At 39.2% G+C, this 19657-nt stretch overlaps 2 protein-coding genes across 2 annotated transcripts; both read right to left on the bottom strand.

Moving 5' to 3' along the window:
* Positions 1-2251: 2251 nt before the first annotated feature.
* On the bottom strand, positions 2252-9536 carry LOC140156725 (uncharacterized). Its single transcript, XM_072179662.1, has one exon. The coding sequence runs from the start codon at positions 9520-9522 to the stop codon at positions 2836-2838; it is 6687 nt and encodes a 2228-aa protein (XP_072035763.1). The 5' UTR covers positions 9523-9536; the 3' UTR covers positions 2252-2835.
* Positions 9537-9548: 12 nt separating this feature from the next.
* LOC140157618 (uncharacterized) lies at positions 9549-15347 on the bottom strand. The gene is made up of 3 exons (XM_072180856.1): positions 15258-15347; positions 9589-13582; positions 9549-9554 (listed from the first exon to the last, which is right to left on the bottom strand). Exons 2-3 carry the CDS (start codon positions 13426-13428, stop codon positions 9549-9551), a joined length of 3846 nt encoding a protein of 1281 aa, XP_072036957.1. The 5' UTR covers positions 13429-13582; positions 15258-15347.
* Between the last annotated feature and the right edge of the window lie 4310 nt (positions 15348-19657).

Raw genomic sequence — 19657 nt, 5'->3', positions numbered from 1 at the left:
CACCCAATTGGGCAGTCACAATTGGTACATGGCTGAATGAATTCTGACCATCACTTGGCTCGTTGGATTCGTTAATACGCAAAAATAAGGGGCAAAAAAACAATTAAAACATGAAAACAAATATACAGAAAGTTCATAACTTTGTAACCAAATATGCCAGAGATGTGAAGATTTTAACATAGTACTAAAGCAAGTTGGAAATTGTAGTAACTTAATTTTCAGAATGTCTGACTCTGGGCTGTGTGCATCAGATCATGTCACATAATAATAATAATTCATACCATGGTTTCTTGGTGATTCATGCAGTATTTATACCGTCTTTTTAATTAGCCGGAACTAGATCCTTATAAAACTTGCTTTTCAAGTTGTTTCAGCTGCAATTTTGTTTTGGCAATTTTTTTTTATTGTTTTGAAAAAATTCATTGTTCAAACTTTTAAATACTGTATAAGTGGTAATTTTCGCGAAGGTTTTGTTTTCACGAATTTTTGCGATTAGAGCTCCAACCGCAAAAATAACACCTCTCGAACGTATGCAATAATGTATCACAAGTATAGGGAAGGACTGGGCAATCGCGAAAATAACATTCGCAAAAATGTGTATCTCACTCCAAATCGCGAAAATGACTGAATGCGAAAATTACCACTTATACAGTACCCTTATAATTGCTGCAATCTACTTCTGCGAATTGTAGCGAGTCTCTTGCAAAATATCTTATATTGTTAACAAAATGCCTTATTATATAATATATCTTTCTTTTTCATATACTACAAACAGTCCCCACTGTATTTTGTCAAACATTGACATCAATGTTGCAGCATTTAACTTATATAAAGCCTTTTATAATACATTTTTGTATATTCTTAAACAGTTGTTGTTTATTCTTTAATTTCATTGGTTTTTGCCTGTGGAGGCAATAGAGCACAGTTGGTGTGTGATCATTTGCGTTACACGTAACATGGCATGCACACAGAGATCTTGTGTGGCAGTTATAATTACTTGTTGATCATGATAAAAATTGCCATACAGAGTTGGTGTAAATTACATTCAAACATGATTTTATGGGTAATCTCTTTAAGAATGAGAATAAAAGTATTGTTTTAAGACTCAGCCATATCTCTATCACCTGATATAATATGGATATAGCATTACTTTTGAATGGAACAACTCTCTCCCATTTACATCAAGTGATAGAGATATGACTGGGTCTCAAACCTATACTTTTGTTCTCCAATACATACACCCTTACATATTTTCTAAGGAATCAATACACAAAACATATCCTACTGCCCTAGGGCAGGAAAATACAAAATACCAAATGAAATCAAACTCACATGCAAACAGATATCTACTATTTCATTCAAAACTTTTGTAAATTTGTAAAAATTGTAAAAAGCTAAATCATCAAATAAACAAACTAGGAACAAATATTATGAATACAAAGCCTTCAATTGGTTCTTTATAACATTCATATGCGAGTAGTGTACACATTTCTTTTAACAAGCACAATCTGTTCAACTAAGACAACTAAGATACAAATGTAATACAAAATGTTGACATTTACACAGTACCTTTCACATGTTATGTATCAAAGTGCTTTACATATATACTCTGCTGTCGTTTGAATATGTCAGCTGCCATACAATGCCCAAGGCATGCTCATACGATACCTTTGGGCAGTGCTCAATGGACAACATTCCAAAATTGACAAAAAGTGGTGATGAGAGGATAAGGTTGTTAATCAGATACTCCTGTAAGCGCCAATTTTTGACAATAACACTACCATATTTGGTCATGTGAAGATCAAATTCCAGTTGCAAATATTTGGTCAACAAATCCATTTTGAAGGTGGGTAACCTGATTGACAGCCTCATCCCCCCCCCCCACTTTACCCCATGAAAATGCAGATTTTGGTGTCTGGTGAAAGCTCATATTTTTCTCATCATATTGAAATTAGACATATTCCAAATTGATATATTTCAGAAGAAATCATTGAAAACTGTTGAATTAGTCTTAACTGTGGTATACCACGCCTCGTCAGTTTTTTAATGATACCTTCGGAAATACATTGATATGGGACTCCTAATTTCAATATTAGTATGTTATTAAATGAGAAAAATAGGATCTTTCATTTGATATCAATTTCTTACATGAATATCATTTATAAAAACACTGTATACTATATTATTATGATTATCACACTCTATGATGCAGTTGCAGTTATCACACTCTATGATGCAGTTGCAGTTATCACACTCTATAAATGTCAGTAATTCCATAAGGAATTAGTCCCATTTACAAGAAACATTAAGTGTTCTTTTTGCATGAATGCTTGAAAGGACAACATTTTTGTTATACATCAATTTTAAAGGATTTTATATAACTCTTACTCATATAAAGATTCTTGTCATTTGATTGGTCAATTACTATTGATTATTTTTGCTACTTAAAAAGACTATTGCACTCCGCACGAGTGCAATAGTCAATTCTCCATTGCACTCACACGCAGCTACATGGCAACAATGACACACATGCGTATAGCGAATGCGATGACCACCTCGACTCGCCAATTATAGGTGTAAGTGTCGCTGCTAAAATAAATATAGTTCATATATTTATTTTGTTTTCCTGATAAGATAAGTAATTCATGTACGAGTTAAATAAAACAAATATTGAATGTTTTTATTCGTTCAATGGAAAGAATATTTTCATTTGGTGAAATATGAACTGTTCCATTCAACTCGGCTTCAAATTTCACCTCATGAAAATATTCTAACCATTATACTCATAAACTATCAATATTTGTATACCATTTTCCAAAATCAGGTCACCTTCCTTTAATCATATATAACAAAGTAAGCATCAGGTTTGTCTTGTCCATATGACATTTTAAGTTTACATAAAATTGCCAAATCAATCTGAAGTTTTGTGTGTCCTAATTGATGTTTTAACATATCATTTGCATCACTGAATACTTCAGTACAATACCCACAATGCACCATTGGTATTGGGGGTACTGTTGATGGAGGCGCTGTTTCTTCATCTTCGCTTGACACTATGTCAATAGTTTCTACTGTAGTCACAGGTGTTTCTACAATACAAATGTCATCAGGTGACTCTGCAGATGGTAACTCTGATTTTGGAACTGCGGCTTGTGAAGCAGAAACACTTGACTGCTGTAGAGAGGGTTGTCCATGTTTGTTTTGTTCATGTCGATCTAAGAACTCATACTTGGAAAAGCGCATCTTACAGAATGCACATTCGTAGAATGCCCGCTTATGAATCATGGCTTTATGTCGTGTCAGAAACACTGCTTGTGTGAACTTCATTTGGCAGATATCACAGTCATACGATGACGCAACTGAATGTTGGTGTTCATGTATGTCTAGCAAGTTTTTCTTTGAAAACATAAGTCGACAATATGAGCATTTGAAGAGCACATAGTTCCCACTGTTTGACTGTTGCTGTGGTGATTTTTGCTTTTCTTTTGGTGGTTCTGGATGCTGCTTATTCGGAGTCAAATTCCCCTGCAATCTTACGCTTGTTTGATTTCCAGTACTTGCCATGCTGTCATCTCTATGCATGTCTCTCATATGTTTGTCAAATAACCCTTTTTTGTTAGGTACCCACTTGCAACATATTGGACACAGCTTAGTACCGCTGGAATGTGCTTGAATTTTGTGACTCTGCAGTTGTTTGTCATTTTTAAAGTGCTTTAAGCAAAGAGAACAATCCACTGGCTTATGTAGTCCATCGTGATAATGATTAAGCCAAGCTGCTCTAGCTACATGTAGTTTGCCAGCCTTGCCCGAATCAAAGTTTGCATGGCAAACTTTGCAATTGTACATCCCATTCACATGTCCTTTTTTCTTTGTTTTTCCATGTTTCTTAGTTTTACCTTCTTTGTTTTTCTTGTGGTATTCTTTGTGCAGCTTTAGTTCCTTACGCTGATTAAAAGTAGCTGGACATTTCTTGCATTTGTACTTATCCTTAGAAATTTTCTTCGGCCTTGGCTTTGGTTTTGGTTTGAAATCAAGAACGTTATGAATATCCTTCATGTGTTTCTTCAACTCCTTCATCTCATCAAAATGCTCAAAACAACTCTCACACATGATCTCCATTCCCTGTGTATCAGCATATGTCAATTCTTCAGATAGGTTTGTATCATCTTCCACAAGTCCATCAGATGAGCTTTCTCTATCCACCTCCATCTCTTCCACGTCATCCTCCACCTCTTCCACATCATCATCCACATCATCATTTTGAGATGGATACTCTCCACTAAGTCCTTGCAATGATCTGGCAAACCAACTCTGATCTTTTTCACCTATCACTCCATCATCCACAACAGGTTCTTCCAACAGATTCACTTCACTCTGTTCTACGTCATCTATCTGAGCTGGTTCACCTACAGGTTGCATCATTTGTGGAACTATAGGTAAATTGTCATTAATTCTGGTGAAAAAACTTGTGAATTTCTCCTCTTCAGTTACAGCCCTTGCTTGAGCATCTACATCTACCACACTTTGTGGCAACTTGGCTGGTGTCTGATGAAGATCAAATTGTATGGCTTCCTTAAGAGAACTAATGGCATCCAGATGAACAGGTCTCTTATGTTTCTCAAACCCTGCGTGCGTATTGAACCAAACCATGCAGGTGGTGCATTGCACTTCCTGCGTCAACTGCTGGCGACTTAAACTCTTGTCGACATACTTGAAGGAAATGTTCACTAGGTGTTTATTTCTTACCAACATTCCCTGCAGAGTTTTGATGATCAATGCTACATGAATTGCCAAACTTGGTTTACTGTAGAACTCTTTACCACACCAACGACATGAAAATGACTTCCAACGACTTTTGTGGGTCATTTCATGTATGGAAACATCCTCTGCAGATCCAAAACTCTTCTTGCAATATTGACATGTGGTTGTTTTTCTTCTTAATGGAACATACACTCCTTGGGTACCTTTATATTTCCTCACCAAACCTAAAATCCATGAATTATGTTGGTCAACACCATGCTTGATGTACTCAATCGCAGTTGGAAAATCCAAATTACAGTCCTGACACATTTTGTGCGTTCGACCTTGTAATGAACCAGTTTGCACACTTGGAGCCGATTCTTTGCCGAATATGTTGCATGAAATTGGCAACATTATATGTACTGTCCTTTCGTGGTTGGATAAATCGTCTGCGTTGGTGAATTTTTTGTTACAATGTGCAGAGTGGCATTTGAGATCATATGTACAGCCCTTGCGAGCAGACTTTTTTATGTGATCGGTCAAAAGTTCTCGTGTGGTAAACCTTGCATTTGTACACTTGGAGTTGTGACATCGCCATGGAAAGTGTTCAAAAACATGATTTTGTAGGCTTTGTCGATCTCCGAACAACTGAAAACACTCTTTAAACTCACAAATGTACGGAGTCAACGTTGCTTTCCTCACTAACCTTTTGACAATATCAAAGTGTTTACGGTTATGCCACCGATTTGTATGTTCTTCTAAAATGTGAGTCTTGTGACTGTCAAGGTTTGTTGATACATGAGCACAGTGAGGACATACAAGACTTGCTGTGTCATTTGCATGCTGAATCCACAAGTGCCTGACGAACTCCTCTGTTTTATTCAAGGTCTTTGTGCATCCACTATAATGACACATCGATGTCCGCCTACCATATTCCTGAACAAATTTGTCGATAAAATGTTTGTCATGATAGTCTTTAATGTGCCCAAAATGGTCTAGACATGTCCTTGAGGTGACGTTGCAACTTTCATATAAGCATGTAAAGCATGATTTTTCATGTTCTAGCATATGTAAGGCCAAATCATACTCGCCGTCACAAAATTGCCAACATTTGTGTACATGGCAACACAGTCGCTTGGTAGTTTCCCTGCACTGTCCGTACACCATGATCTCAAGTTGACGTATCAGCTTATCTTTCTCCTGAAACCACTTGCTTCCATGTATTTTACACATATGCAGAACATGTTCATTAAAATCAGGATGCATTATAAAACAGTGAGGGCATGAAAACCAGCCACTTTGATGCGAGTGACTCCTCATATGATCACACACCAACTCTTCTCGGTCAGATTGCATTGTACAAAAACTATGATGACACTGATAGATTGATGAGGCATAGGTTTTAATGACACCATGGAGAAATCCACCCTTGTGAGCACTGTCGATGTGGACAAACAGATCAAAGAGCTTGTTGAAGTGCTTTTTACACTTCTGGCCAACTGGAAATGCAACCTCACACTGACATGCATAAGTAGCTGTATAGAGTGAGCTATTGTTGTGAGTAAGCATGTGTAAAGCAACATCAGCTAATGAACTAAAAGAAGACTCGCAGCCAATGCAATGACATGCAGATAGGCTCTTCTCATTGTCGTCTAATTTAGCTGCCGAATTCAGCAGTGTTTGAGGATAACCTGTCGGTACTGGACCCTGTACACTTGTTGCATTTTGCAGTGTTTGTGGATTTTGAAAAGTCGTCACTGATGACCCCTTTCTTGCTAACCTCTGCATAGTCTGGGAACTGGTCGCTGAACTCTGCACAGTAGTTGAGCCTGTTACTGTATCATCATCAGAATCAATGAGAATGATTTCATCGTCCTCCTCCAAGGTTGATTTTGAAGTCAAATGCTGCTGAGCTACTGGATTCTGTACAGTCTCTGCGCTTTGAGGAGATCGATTTTGCACAGTTGTTTGATTCTGTGGTAAACTTGGCGTGGTTTCTGATCTTGTCTTCAGTTTCTCTGCCAGGAAATTCATAACTGTCATTGCTGTTGATCCCTGTCCTGGACTTGCTGCTAAGGCACTTAGACTCTGTCCAGGCGCTATTGGTACATCATCATCATCAGAATCAAGAGTGATAATTTCAACGTCTGCATCCTCACCTAATGTGTCCTTTTTCGTCCTTTCTACTGTTCCCTTACTTCCTTCTCCATGGGTTTTCTTCTGCTTCTTTAGTTTCTTTTTATCTTTGATTTTCTTCTTTACCTTCTTTCCTTTCTTGTCACTATCCACTTTATTTGCACTATCCACCTTATTTGACTTGTGCCAGTATTTCTTGTGTTTGATAAGGGCCACCTTATCTTCAAATGTCTTGTAGCATAGTTTACAATGGAGGCAATTTTTCAATGCATGTCTCCGTTTCTTCTTCACTTTCAATCTGCCTTTGCTTGTGTTGTGTGGAACAGTCGTTGTTGATGGTGCTGTAGCTGCACTCGCTGTTGATGTCATAGAACTAGTGCCTTGGACATCAGCTGGTGATACCAATGCAGCATTAGTATCTGATGAATTGACATCACCTGATGGTACCAATGCAGCAGTACTATCTGATGATGCCATTGGCACAATACTCTCTGATGTAGTCAATTCTGGATTATCATTAGCGTTTGCTAAAGAAAACACATTAACCACAATCGGACTTTGACTTGGACCTTTCATTTGACTTCCTGATTTCAAGCTCTTTTCAAGCATACTGACATCAACAGATGGTGATGGCCCTTTGCTCATAACAACTGAAGATGATGATGATGTAACAATAGCAACAGAAGGTGATGTCCTTTTACTCCACGCTTCCATCTCCTGCATGTTCACCTGTTTTCTTTGCATGACTTTCTCTTGATGAGCTACTGTTCCTAAATGGTTCTTATAATGACTTTTTACAGTAAAGCTTGTGTTGCATGCTTGACAAGTGAACAGTCTTTTCATTTTGATATGCTGCTTCTTTGGGCTGTGATGCACTTTGGTTCCAAAGTTGTTGCTTTGTAATCGCTTTGGACTTTTCTTCAGATTATCACTTGACTGCTTACTCTTCATGACATGGTCAAGGTGACTTCTTGTTAAGAGGTGCTGATCTAAACCCAATTGATTGTAAAACATTCTCTTACAAACTTGACAATATGTTCCTTTAGTATGCCAGTCCTCCCTGGTTGTTGGTGCTGCTTTGAATTCTTTCACATTTGTTTTATGGCTCTCTGTTCTGATATGTAGAATTAAAGATTGCTCAGTTGTATACTGCAGTTTACAAATCTTGCAAATATAAAAACCATTCTCCATATGACACTCTGATGTATGATTAGTCATCTCGCTCACTGATTCAAAGTCTTTGGGACAAAACAAGCACTTCTCTCTAACCATAACCGCACCCAGGTAATGTGTTTTTTCATGTAATTCTAGTTTCTCTGTTGATTCAAAGCTTGCATTACACACTGTGCACGGATAACTAGCGTCCTTGCTGTGCATTAACATGACATGTCGCATTAATGATGACTCCTGTACAAATTCTGTTTGACAGATGTTGCATGGGTATGAGTTTGAATCCAATGCTACTACATTGACAGCACTTTGTGGTTCTGAATTGACATCCACCTGTTCGTCTGAAGTGGTGTTCACCTGTAATTTGGAATCTGATGGTTTTATGTCGCTTGCTAGTGTGCTACCAAGTGAATCTGTAAGTTTTTCATTTGGCTCACTTGCATGGATTTGATCCCAATCACCATCATCATTTTCATCACCTGAGCTTGGCAGCGCCTCTGTGCATGTCATATTCAGGTCATCCTGATCAACAGTTTCATCTGTTTCTATGGCTTCTTTGTTCTGCAGAAGATCCATAGTGGTGGTGACGACATGTTGTACCACTAATGGGTCACTCTCGGCCCCATCTATATCTGATGAATCTTGGGAATTTTCATCATCGGAATCATCCTGGATAAGTATTTCTGGCGGGAGTGGAACTTCGGGAGGTGGAAGCTCGATGATATCATTTTCATCATCAACAGCTTGATTTTCATTCTCAGCTCCCAACCTCAACAACAGGCGTTTCCGTGCATCTGCTTCTATGAGGTCATTTCGATCCCGAGCTGGAGTGTGTGTGAACTCCTGATGTACAACTAAATACTGGGGTTCAGTCATGTAAATTTTGCATGATTTGCAGCGACTCTCGGACATCAGATCACATTCTGAATGTTGAATATCTGCATCTTGAATGACATCATCTCTCTCACCGCATACAGGGCAGTCTACGTTAATGAATCTTTTCACAACATTTTGCGCATGAGTGAATAGTGCTCTTGGACAGTTGAATGTCTTCTTACACCAACCACACCTGAACTTCTTTACATAAATCTGCCAATTTTTATGACTCAATCTATGGTTAGCATACGCCTCCTCTGACTTGCACAACATGCCACACTTTGGGCAAGTTCTCTTCGATTTTAACGTCATTTTACAAGCGCCTTCTGCTGTGATTTCAAAGCCGCCTAAAGTTTGTAACCAATTCAGATGCGGCTGATGCATTTCCTCGTGTGCTTGTCTCACTCGTACTGTGCTGCACATCACACCACAAGTGTTACATTGCTTTGCTTTTACATGTGCATCTTCAACAGGTGCATTTTCTTCATGTCCCTTTTCTACAGGTGCCTCTTCGACATGTCCCTTTTCTACAGGTGTCTTTTCTATTGGTGCCTTTTCTCCAGGTGCACTTTCTTCTGGTGCCTTTTCTACTGGTGTCATCTCTATAGATGCCTTTTCTACTGGTGTCATCTCTATAGATGCCTTTTCTACAGGTGCACTTTCTACTGGTGCCTTTTCTACAGGTGCCTCTTCTACATGTCCCTTTTCTACAGGTCCCTTTTCTATAGGTGCCTTTTCTCCAAGTGCACTTTCTACTGGTGCCTTTTCTACTGGTGTCATCTCTATAGATGCCTTTTCTACTGGTGTCATCTCTATAGATGCCTTTTCTCCAAGACTAGTAACTGACAGTCTCAGCTTTTCCATTGGTGTCTTTTCTACAGGGGCATTTTCTACCGATGGCTTTTCTAATGGTGCCTTTTCTACATGTACAGGCGTTTCCTTGCCAACCTTATGCATGACGTTTTGATGCAAATTACGCATATTCTCAGTATGAAAACACAGCTTACAATGTGCGCATAAAAACTCTGTGGATTGATGGCTATCCTCCAAGTGCTTGTCAAGTTCTGCTAAAGAGTAAAAATCCTTTTTGCATGTATCGCATGAATTCAGAAACTGGTTCAACACTTTTGTTGCATGTAGCTCTATATCCGACTTGCAATTAAATGCTTTAGGACACCACATGCATTGGTAGCATTGCTCTTTGTATACAGATTGGTGTTGCTCATGCATATGACACAGCATGGCTTGTACTGAATCTAACAGTGTACCACAACTGTCGCAGAGCATTGATTCCACTTGTCCTGGCTTGAACGTCTTTGTTCCTTCATCAAAGGTGATTCTACTGAGGTAGTCCAGGTGATGTGCTTCATGGGCGATATATATCCTGAATGATGAAAACACCTGTTGGCAATACCTGCAGGTAATTTTCTTATGATCTTTGGCATGGTGTTTCAACATTGCATCCATATTTGCAAATCTTAAAGAACATTCTTTGACTGGACATGGTAGCTTATTTTCAGGGCTCGATTCTTCCACAGTATCACTTTCACCTTCTTTATCACACTCTCCAGACTTAACATCGTCATTGTAGCCTTGTAGTTTACTTTCAGGGTTGAATTCTTTCACAGTATTAGTTTCACCTTTTTCAGAAATTTTAACATCCTTTTCCTTGTGGACTTTCACAAAATGTTCTTCTGCATCTTTTTTAGTTGTAAAATTCACTGAACAATTTTCATAGGTGCAAGTGATTGTCTTGTTACTTGCTGCTTCTTCACCATCCTTAATTCCTGCACTTACTTGACTGATTTCTCTTTTATCCAGATTCATCTTCACCTTCTCAGTACGTTCCTCGATATCCTCAGTCTGTGCATTATCTTTACCCTTTATTTCATCTCCCAATCTTGTGTCAGTAATCTCTCCCCTGTGGGAAATGGACCTTGTTTCTACAGACTTATCCACCTCTTTATCAGACTTCTCTGCTTGTACAATCACTCGATGCACACCCGTTGAAGAGTCCCTTATTACATCTCCATCTTCATCCATTTGCACATCACTGCCAGTTGAGGATGAATGACCATGTTGTTTGTGATGTACATCTGTAAAAGAAATATCGCAATCTTGCTTCTCCTTTCCTTTTATGTCTTGACAAATAGTGGCAGATGTAGGTGATTTTCCACCATCATCGTCTTCTTCAACATCCTCAAGCAACATCTGAAGTTGATCTCCAACCATACCATCATCCCCTTCATTCACCTCCATACTGTCATCTTCATCAACACTCTCATCTTTCTTGTCAATCTGTCCTTCCCATTTTCTTTTCATTCTTGTCTCTTTGCTTTTGTTATCTTCCAGCAGTTCCTGTCCATCTCCTGTTACCATGGTTACATGAGGATCGTTATCATGTACATCATCCTTCATTGATGAGTCACTTGCTTTCTCTTTCACCGAAATGTCACTACCATCTTCACCAATCATGCCAGCTTCTATTTCATCTCCTTCACACATTAAATCCGTTTCCATCACATCAGATGTCTGTGACTTGTCAATATCATCCATCTTGCTGTCTATCTTGCCTGTTATTTCTCTGGTACTACCCACAATCTCTGCTGCTCTTCCAGACTCATCTTCCATGTCAATGGTATCAGCTGTTTTACAACTTCCTTCCATGTTCATGTCTTTGGTAACACTTGTGGGTTTTTGAAGCTTTTCTTCATCTCTTCCAGATGTTTTGCTAATAGCTCCTACTACCATCTGTGCTTCTTCATGCTCTGGCTCACATATTGCCATTTCTTGACTGTTGCTACTGTAAGGTTCTCTGCACTCTCCTGTCATCTCAATTTTCCCATCATCTGTTTTTTTGAACTTACAACTCTCTTCTGCTACCTTATCTTCCACCATGGTAGTGGCTTTCTGTGGCAGTTCCTTCTTGTCTTTTCCTATAAGTGTTTCTGATTTTTTCATCGTTTCTGTGCTCTCCTCTGCAACAGTACTGGTTTCCACTGATACTTCCTCATCTTCTTCTTCTTCTTCCAAAGAAGTTTGACCAACATCTCTTACAGCCATCAACACTTCTCCACTTCCTTCAGTGAATTCACTGTCCCTCTCTGCAGATGACTTCTGTTCATGGCATCCTGACTCTGCCTTCTCTTCCAAACCCTTACTGTCTGTTTCCAAATTAGTTTCACCAACATTTCCTTTAGTCTGTCTTGCTTCAGCACGTTCTTCAGTAAATTCAATTTCTATTCCTGCAGATGTTTTGTCATGATGACTTTTTCCCTCAACCCATTCTTCCATAACCTTACTGTCTTTCTCACATACCTCATCGTTCTTTTCCGAATCCATTTTACCAATATCTTTAATCCATCCTGCTCCCCCACTCTCTCTTTCAGCCAATTTCTTTTCTACCTCTGCCAGTAATTTCTGATCATGACTTTCTATCGCTTTCATCTCTACCACAACCTTAATGCCCTTCTCAAGCACCACATCATTGGTTTCTGAGAAAGCTTTACCAGCATCATCAATCAGCTCTCCTTTCTGACAATCTTGTTCACTGAATTTGATTGGAACAGATGATCTTCTTTCATGAACTTCTGCATCTGTCCTATTTTCAATATCAGCACTGCTCTTCTCTAGAATTTCATCTGGCATTTCTGAAGATTTGGTGACATATTCTTCAATATTTTCTGTTTCTGTATCTACGCTTGGTTCTTTCTCAGCAGACATGTTCAATTCATGTCTTTTTTCTGGAGTTGTCTCATCCATCTTCTGTGGTATCTCACCACCTGTTGACTTCTGTGGTATCTCACCACCTGTTGCCTCGACAGTCTCTTTTTCCATACTTGTAGTTTCCCGAGTTACACCACCACCTGGCAAAGGTTGCCCATCATCGCCAATCTTCCCTGTTCCTTCACACATTCTGACTGTTGCCGCAGTGTTTAATTCTGGGGAAATATTTGGCCCATCAGCAACTTCTTGCCACATATGGACACTAACAAGGTGCTTTTCTACTTCTTCATTTGAGGTAAAATTCATTGGACAATCTCCATACAAGCACTTGATCACTACATCAGCTGCTTCTCCTTGTTCACCAATATCAACGTTCTCATGAATTTCTGCAAGATTTTCAGTCTTCTTTTCTCGCATACCTTCATCAATCTGAGCATCCTTCACAGTATCTTCACCCTTTGCATCATCTCCCACTGGTATGCCAGTAATGCCTCCCTTGTGGCATATGTTTTCAGTTTCCATTGGTTCATCTGTTTCCTCCATTTCATCACTTCCAATCTTCCCTGCCTCACCAGCTCCTCTTTCAACTCCATCCATGCTTGATTCAGCCAAAGTACCTGTATTAGGTTCATCCTCTGGTGTGCTTCCATCTTCTCCCAGTATCAGTGAATCAGCTGCTCTCGCACTGCACCTTCCAGTCTGTACTGCTGATCCAACATGACCTGCTGTATCATCATCATCATTCACATTGGCCAAAGTTGAAGAATCAGATTGCTCCATGATACCTCAAGATGGAATTTGCTTTACCTTTGAATATACCGCTATGATGTGCAGTCATCCAGATTCTTGCAATACAGACACCATGGAAATGTGGAGTTTATGGCATCACCATGGGAGTACCACACAAAAGTTAATGGTGACAATGCAATCACATCTACAGAAAACAAAATAACAAGAAATAGATCATACAAACAATGTTATTGTATTTCAATACTATGTTTCTCTCTGTTTTTTTGGATGAAGTTAGTAATGAGGGTGGTACTCAGCACTGACAGCTGAGACAAACAAGAGTTTAGACCACACTAACTTCGGTGCACGTAGTGATGATACTAGGTCACGACAAAGTATATCTTTTAGCTTGCATAATTGGGCAGGCAATAGTCAATAATTGATATGACTGTGACTTCTCTGTAGTCCGAAGGGTCACTAACTCACTAGTCTGAAGGTTCTCTAGTCAGAAGGGTCGCTAGTCCAAAAAAATTAAATTGGCTAATCTGTAGGTTCTCTAGTCCGAATATAGAATAAGGGTTAGGGTTAGGGTTTAGGATTAGTGAGCCTCATTCTATATTCGGACTAGAAAACCTTATTTATTATTCGGACTAGCGAACCCTCAGACTAGAGAACCCGATATTCAGTTTAGCGAACCTTTTTCAGAATTCGGAATAGCGAATGGTAAATTACGTGCAAACCTTCTGACTAAGGAGCCTTCGGACTAGGGAACCTTCGGACTAGAGAGTTGTCACCAATATGACACGTAGGCTGCGTAATGTTTAAAAATTCCTACAGGACAGCAGATGGCTTTATGGATCCCAGCTTTGGCCTACAGTATTGACTACATGTAGACTACAAAGCCTTTACCATGAAGAATCTGTGGGCCACCATTACCAAACTTACCCTCCACCCCTTTCACCAAGAGCTACCAAGTGGCTTTGTGTCAAAAACCAATTTAAGATGGAGCTTCAGATGAGCAGACAGACCATTTTGAAAATTTAAGTGATAATTAGGCATTTCCAGCACATGATCCAGGGTTTGGTTTTTGCCGGCAAAAACCTTTATGCCTGGTTTAAAGCGGCAAAACTGACAAAAACAGGCATAAACTCATATAAGAGTCAGTCAAAATAGTCAAAGTAACACAGAAAGCTCATAATCAGTAACACAGAAAGCTCATAATCGGTAAATAACAACTTTTAATGAATCGTTCAACATTTTTTTTTGTCTCATCAAGTCCTCAAAATGAAACCGTTTTGAATTTGATGACACATTTCTGCTACATGCAAGTGCACCAAAAACCCAAGCATTTAATTTCTTGCCGGCAAAAACTGGTTTAAATATAACCATGGCTTTTCTCCATCTGCGGCAAAAACCTGCAAACCCCAAAATGATCAAGAAGCATAAATGTGACCCGATTTAGTCCACTCAGGCAATACATTGTATCTACAAAATTGAAACTAAGATATAGCCAGAAATAGGTTAGGGTTATAGTTCATAATGAAGCGGGGAATTTATTACTTCATATAAACCTGATAATTAACAACTCATTTTGTATCTACAAAATTGAAACTAAGATATAGCCAGAAATAGGTTAGGGTTATAGTTCATAATGAAGGGAATTTATTACTTCATATAAACCTGATAATTAACAACTCAATTTGGACATTAGCCTGAGTGGACTGGATCGGGTCACAAATGTCAATTTGATCATAACAGCTCAATGCTGATTTCATATAAAATGTTGCAAAACAAAGCAGAAGTTAGTGGAAACCTGCTATGCCCCACCACCCCACTGTATGGGTCTACACTTGTATGTGATAAACATTATCCCTGTTTACCTTGGAAAGTTATTGTTGATCCATCCTGGATTCAAAGAACTTCTTTTTATGGTTGAATGACATCTAAACACTGACATCCACTGCACCTAATCAACAAAATAATAATACAGAGAGAAAGATCAGAAATTAAGCAAAATGGGATGTGACAGCTAAAAAAATAGTGTATATTAAGCCGCCATTATTTTGCCTTTGCGTATCCTGGAACACGTACTACTGCGTTTTTAACGGCTGTATCGTGTCCGTACTGCACGTTCAAGCAAAAAATTGCCGTAAAATCGTGGCTTGATGCATCCACAGTTAGACTTTTTCAAGACTGCTTTTTAGCTTTTTTTAATGATATACCCAAGATGGCGGCCTCCATGCGTGTACCAGGGGTGCTGGCATGGACCGACAGCGGGAATCGCTGGTTAGATCGAACTGGCAATAAAACTGGCAAAAGTCGGTACGCATCAGCTAAATTTACAGTCGGGGCTGGAAAGATACTCAAACAGCTATGTTATAATCTTGGCAATCTGAGCGGCTTATCCTCGTATCAGAGTTGTGTTATCTCGCAATAGATACATGCGTACTACGTATGACAACTACGCCCAAGAATACATGCATTGCAGCAGTGATCACATGCACCTGCACATTATTTTGCATCCGTGTTTGTGAATGAGGACTTGGTGGATCCGCCAACTTCATGCATGAGAGTGAACTTGATCATAATGGTCACAAGAGTGGATGTAAAATCCATCCACACATAATTCAGGGTTAATCTGTTTAAAAATGAGAATAAAAGTATAGTTTTGAGACCCAGTATGTAGCATGTAGTGATCGAAGGTTAGCTATCCAATTCTTTAAGAATTTTAATGCTTTAAAAAGCATTGGTGTAAGGGAGCGGGGGGCAAATTGACCAATTCAGCATCAATTCTGCGCCCCTCCAAGCGATTAAAGTCAAAATTTCCGCGCGCGCACAAAATCAATTGAAAGAACATTTTAAGACCGATATTCAACTTCTAGTAAGCAAAATTAATTAGTGGTAAGCCTTATTTCTCCAAATTACCGCGCGCGCAATTGTTTCAAAAATGGGGGGGGGGGGCACCATTATGTATCCTTAGCCCTGGACGCCACAATCCTAGCTACGCCACTGCCAGCGTCTAAGATATTCTCGGGTGGGGGTGGGGGCACCAATTTTCTTTCTTGCCCCGGCGCTACCAACCCTATACGCCACTGCTTAAAAGTAGAGAATAAAAGTATTGTTTTGAGATCCAGCCCCACATTGTTCCATTGGGGTCCAATGATTACTTTTGATGAATTTGAAAGCTAACCCTCCATCACTTTCTGTGGGGAAACACTGAAGGAAGTTGACTCCCATCCTTACATGTACCTAGGTGTGGAACTCGACAGCAAGTTGAGATGGAATGTTCATTACAACAAGACAACAACCAAGGCAAACCGTGTCATTGGCTTCCTTAAGAGGAATCTGTGGCACTGTTCAAGGGAGATCAAAGAGAATGCCTACAAAACTCTTGTGAGACCAACACTTGAGTACGGTACGCAAGTAGTATCTGGGATCCATACAGGAAGGGAGATGTACAGTCATTAGAAGCAATCCAGAGGAAAGCTGCCAGGTTTTGCCTCAATAACTACAAACAAAGGGATAGTGTCACTCAGATGATAGAGGAGTTGAAGTGGGAGACATTAGAACATAGGAGGAAAGAAACAAGAATCCAGATGATGAACAGAATCATCAACAACAAGGTTGGGATCAAGGCTGACAGCATCATTCAACTCACAAAGACCACCAGGGCTAACAGAAGGGGATCACAGAAGATCTACCGGCCGCACGTAAAGAAAGACGTCCACACATACAGCTTCATTCCCAGAACAATTGCAGACTGGAACCAGTTGGGGGCAAAAGCAGGACCTCAAGCAGCTATAAGTAATTAATTTATTCTTCCGCGAGTTACGAGAGACACACACAGCACATTGAATACCCAAATCTTCAAAGAATGTTGGAGAAGATGCAGCTTGACTGTGATTCCGACTGAACCTGAACCAGAACCAGAACCACTGCATGGGAATTTTATACTCACTAACTAATACTGTAAAATAGGAGCGAGAAATAAGAAAAAAGAGGAAGGAGAAATGAAAGTTTTAACTTAATTGTTATCACAATTAAAATGGGGTATTTCAGTTGAAAGTCATACTTCCTCCTATGAAGATATGACCTTAATCTCCCACAGAGGGGGAGTGTAGATTTCAAATAGAATCGCCCAGTCTGGTAATTCCATTTGAAATGTGGAAGATTATAAGGTCATGTCTTCCATTGGAGGTGTACATGGATTTCAACTGTAAATTTAAGCCCAAATGCTTACCTAAGTCTTATGCAGTAGAATAATACCATCCCCAGCAGAATTATTGTTTCCCTATTTCCACTTGGTTGATATGCTGTGAATAAAAAACACAAAACTCAAATGTCAGCACCATCCATGGACAAAAAGCAAAATAGTGAATTTCATTAGGACGCCACTTTTAAAGTTTTAATTTGATTTAAAGCTGGCGAAACAAGGTTTCATACATAATCACAAGGTATAAAAAATTGTTTAATTTGTTGCAAGAGAAACTAAAACTATTATTAGTACTGGACATTCCTTTGCGACCTCACATGGGGTCTTCCAAATGCAAATGTGTATACTAGACCCTGGAGGCCATTGACGTTTGTCATGGGTCACTGCATACCCATTCCCCTCTTTTAGTACTTGTCTCCAAAAATGGCTCCCACATCAGATATTTGGTACTCATCAAAAATGGCTCCCACTTCAATTGGTACTCATCTCCAAAAATGGCTCCCACTTCAGATATTTGACTTAAGTATTATTGATGTATCCACAATCTCTAAATTCCTCCTTGATATTAGCCATTCCCACTTCCACAGATTTTAAAACCAAAGGGCCTTTCTGATCTGCTTTGATCGATTCTGAATCCATCTTTGTCCCTGTCCAATAAAATTGCTGTCCCTAAATGCTATATTCCTTTCTTTTCCAGAAAAAGTGCAAAGCCGATCGCTCAAAATTAACAATCTAGCAATGGGGCGAGGGGGCTATCAACATCATCCCAACGGCAACTTTCGGCACACATAGATAAACATGCACATGTACAATGTAATGGTGACTGCTACTGTTCATGATAGAATATTCTTATTCAATGGATGCGTCTTGTAAAGAATTCACGTAATTTGATTGGTTTTCTGGTGTATAATATCTCACAATAGTTGATAGTGATATTAGTCAGGGCTATGCGCCACGCAACGGCTGCACGCTTGTTGCTCCTCAATGATCGCAGCGATAATGCGTTAGCGTAATACACTAAGAACGTGATTCGGCGGCTTAGATGTTCGTGATGGTTTCGTTCATTTAAAACAACGGGGATGTCCTCACAAAAGTAACTTTATTTTTTTCTGAAAAAAGGCAGTTTTTCTCGCAAAAATTATATTAAAACTGAATAAGAATGAGAATAAAAGATAGGATTTTGTCTTTTGCCTATCAATATCGTGTCATAATGGATGGGCTGGCCAATATTTTATCGTAGTGTATACTGGCTGCGCCAGCATCCACTACTCAAAATATTGGCCAGCCCATCCATTATGACACGATATTGGATATAGGCAAAAGACAAAATCCTATCATTTATTCTCTAAATATAGCCTCATTTATACAACAACACAGAGGGGCTTATAATGTATTATCTTCAAATTATAAAACAGCAGAAACACAGATTTGGGACAAATAAAAACATGGATGGGACATAAAATGCAAAATGCATCGCAATGAAGCAAAAAATGGGGCATTCTGCAGAAAGAGGAATTCTCACATCCCTGGATTAATGAAGATATTCTTGGCACATGCTTTTGCTGTCGGTCGCCTTGAGGGGCTCCAAGAATTTCACCTCCCACACCGCAATACCAATGCCCCATCAAGTCCCTCTCAATCATTACCGCAGACATCAAAAACCAACAAATAGAACCAAGGTTCTATATTCAGGCCTTACTTGTGTTGGAGCTGTTCAACTATGTCCCTCTGTTGGTTACATTTCAGACGGATCTTCTCCACATATTTACGTTGGTAATTAGTTATTAGGTGAAGCGGAGGTATAGTACGGGAAATTATTGAGCGCAAAGTGTCATACTTAGCACACGATAATTTCCTATACCATACCGACCGACACTGAACCTACAATGTATACCACTAAGTCATTGTAAATATTGAAATAATTACGTTTTTAAACATTTTAATTGTGGAAAAATAGGCAAAACATTGCAAAAATTAGATGACTGCACCGTGTATTACATAGCGTGTCAATTTTACACGACCGGTTTACGCAAATTGCGTTTATACGCATACCTCGCCGTATACGTG

This window comes from Amphiura filiformis, chromosome 7 (assembly GCF_039555335.1).
Source record: "Amphiura filiformis chromosome 7, Afil_fr2py, whole genome shotgun sequence".
Classification (NCBI taxonomy): Eukaryota; Metazoa; Echinodermata; class Ophiuroidea; order Amphilepidida; family Amphiuridae; genus Amphiura; species Amphiura filiformis.
The sequence above is the reverse complement of the archived record's forward strand: the minus strand, read 5'-3'. Positions and strand labels throughout refer to the sequence as shown.

Bases quoted from the DNA above. Each gene is read 5' to 3' on its own strand.
- LOC140157618 (XM_072180856.1), bottom strand. From the start codon at position 13,428: ATGGAGCAATCTGATTCTTCAACTTTGGCCAATGTGAATGATGATGAT.
- LOC140156725 (XM_072179662.1), bottom strand. From the start codon at position 9,522: ATGACACCAGTAGAAAAGGCACCAGAAGAAAGTGCACCTGGAGAAAAG.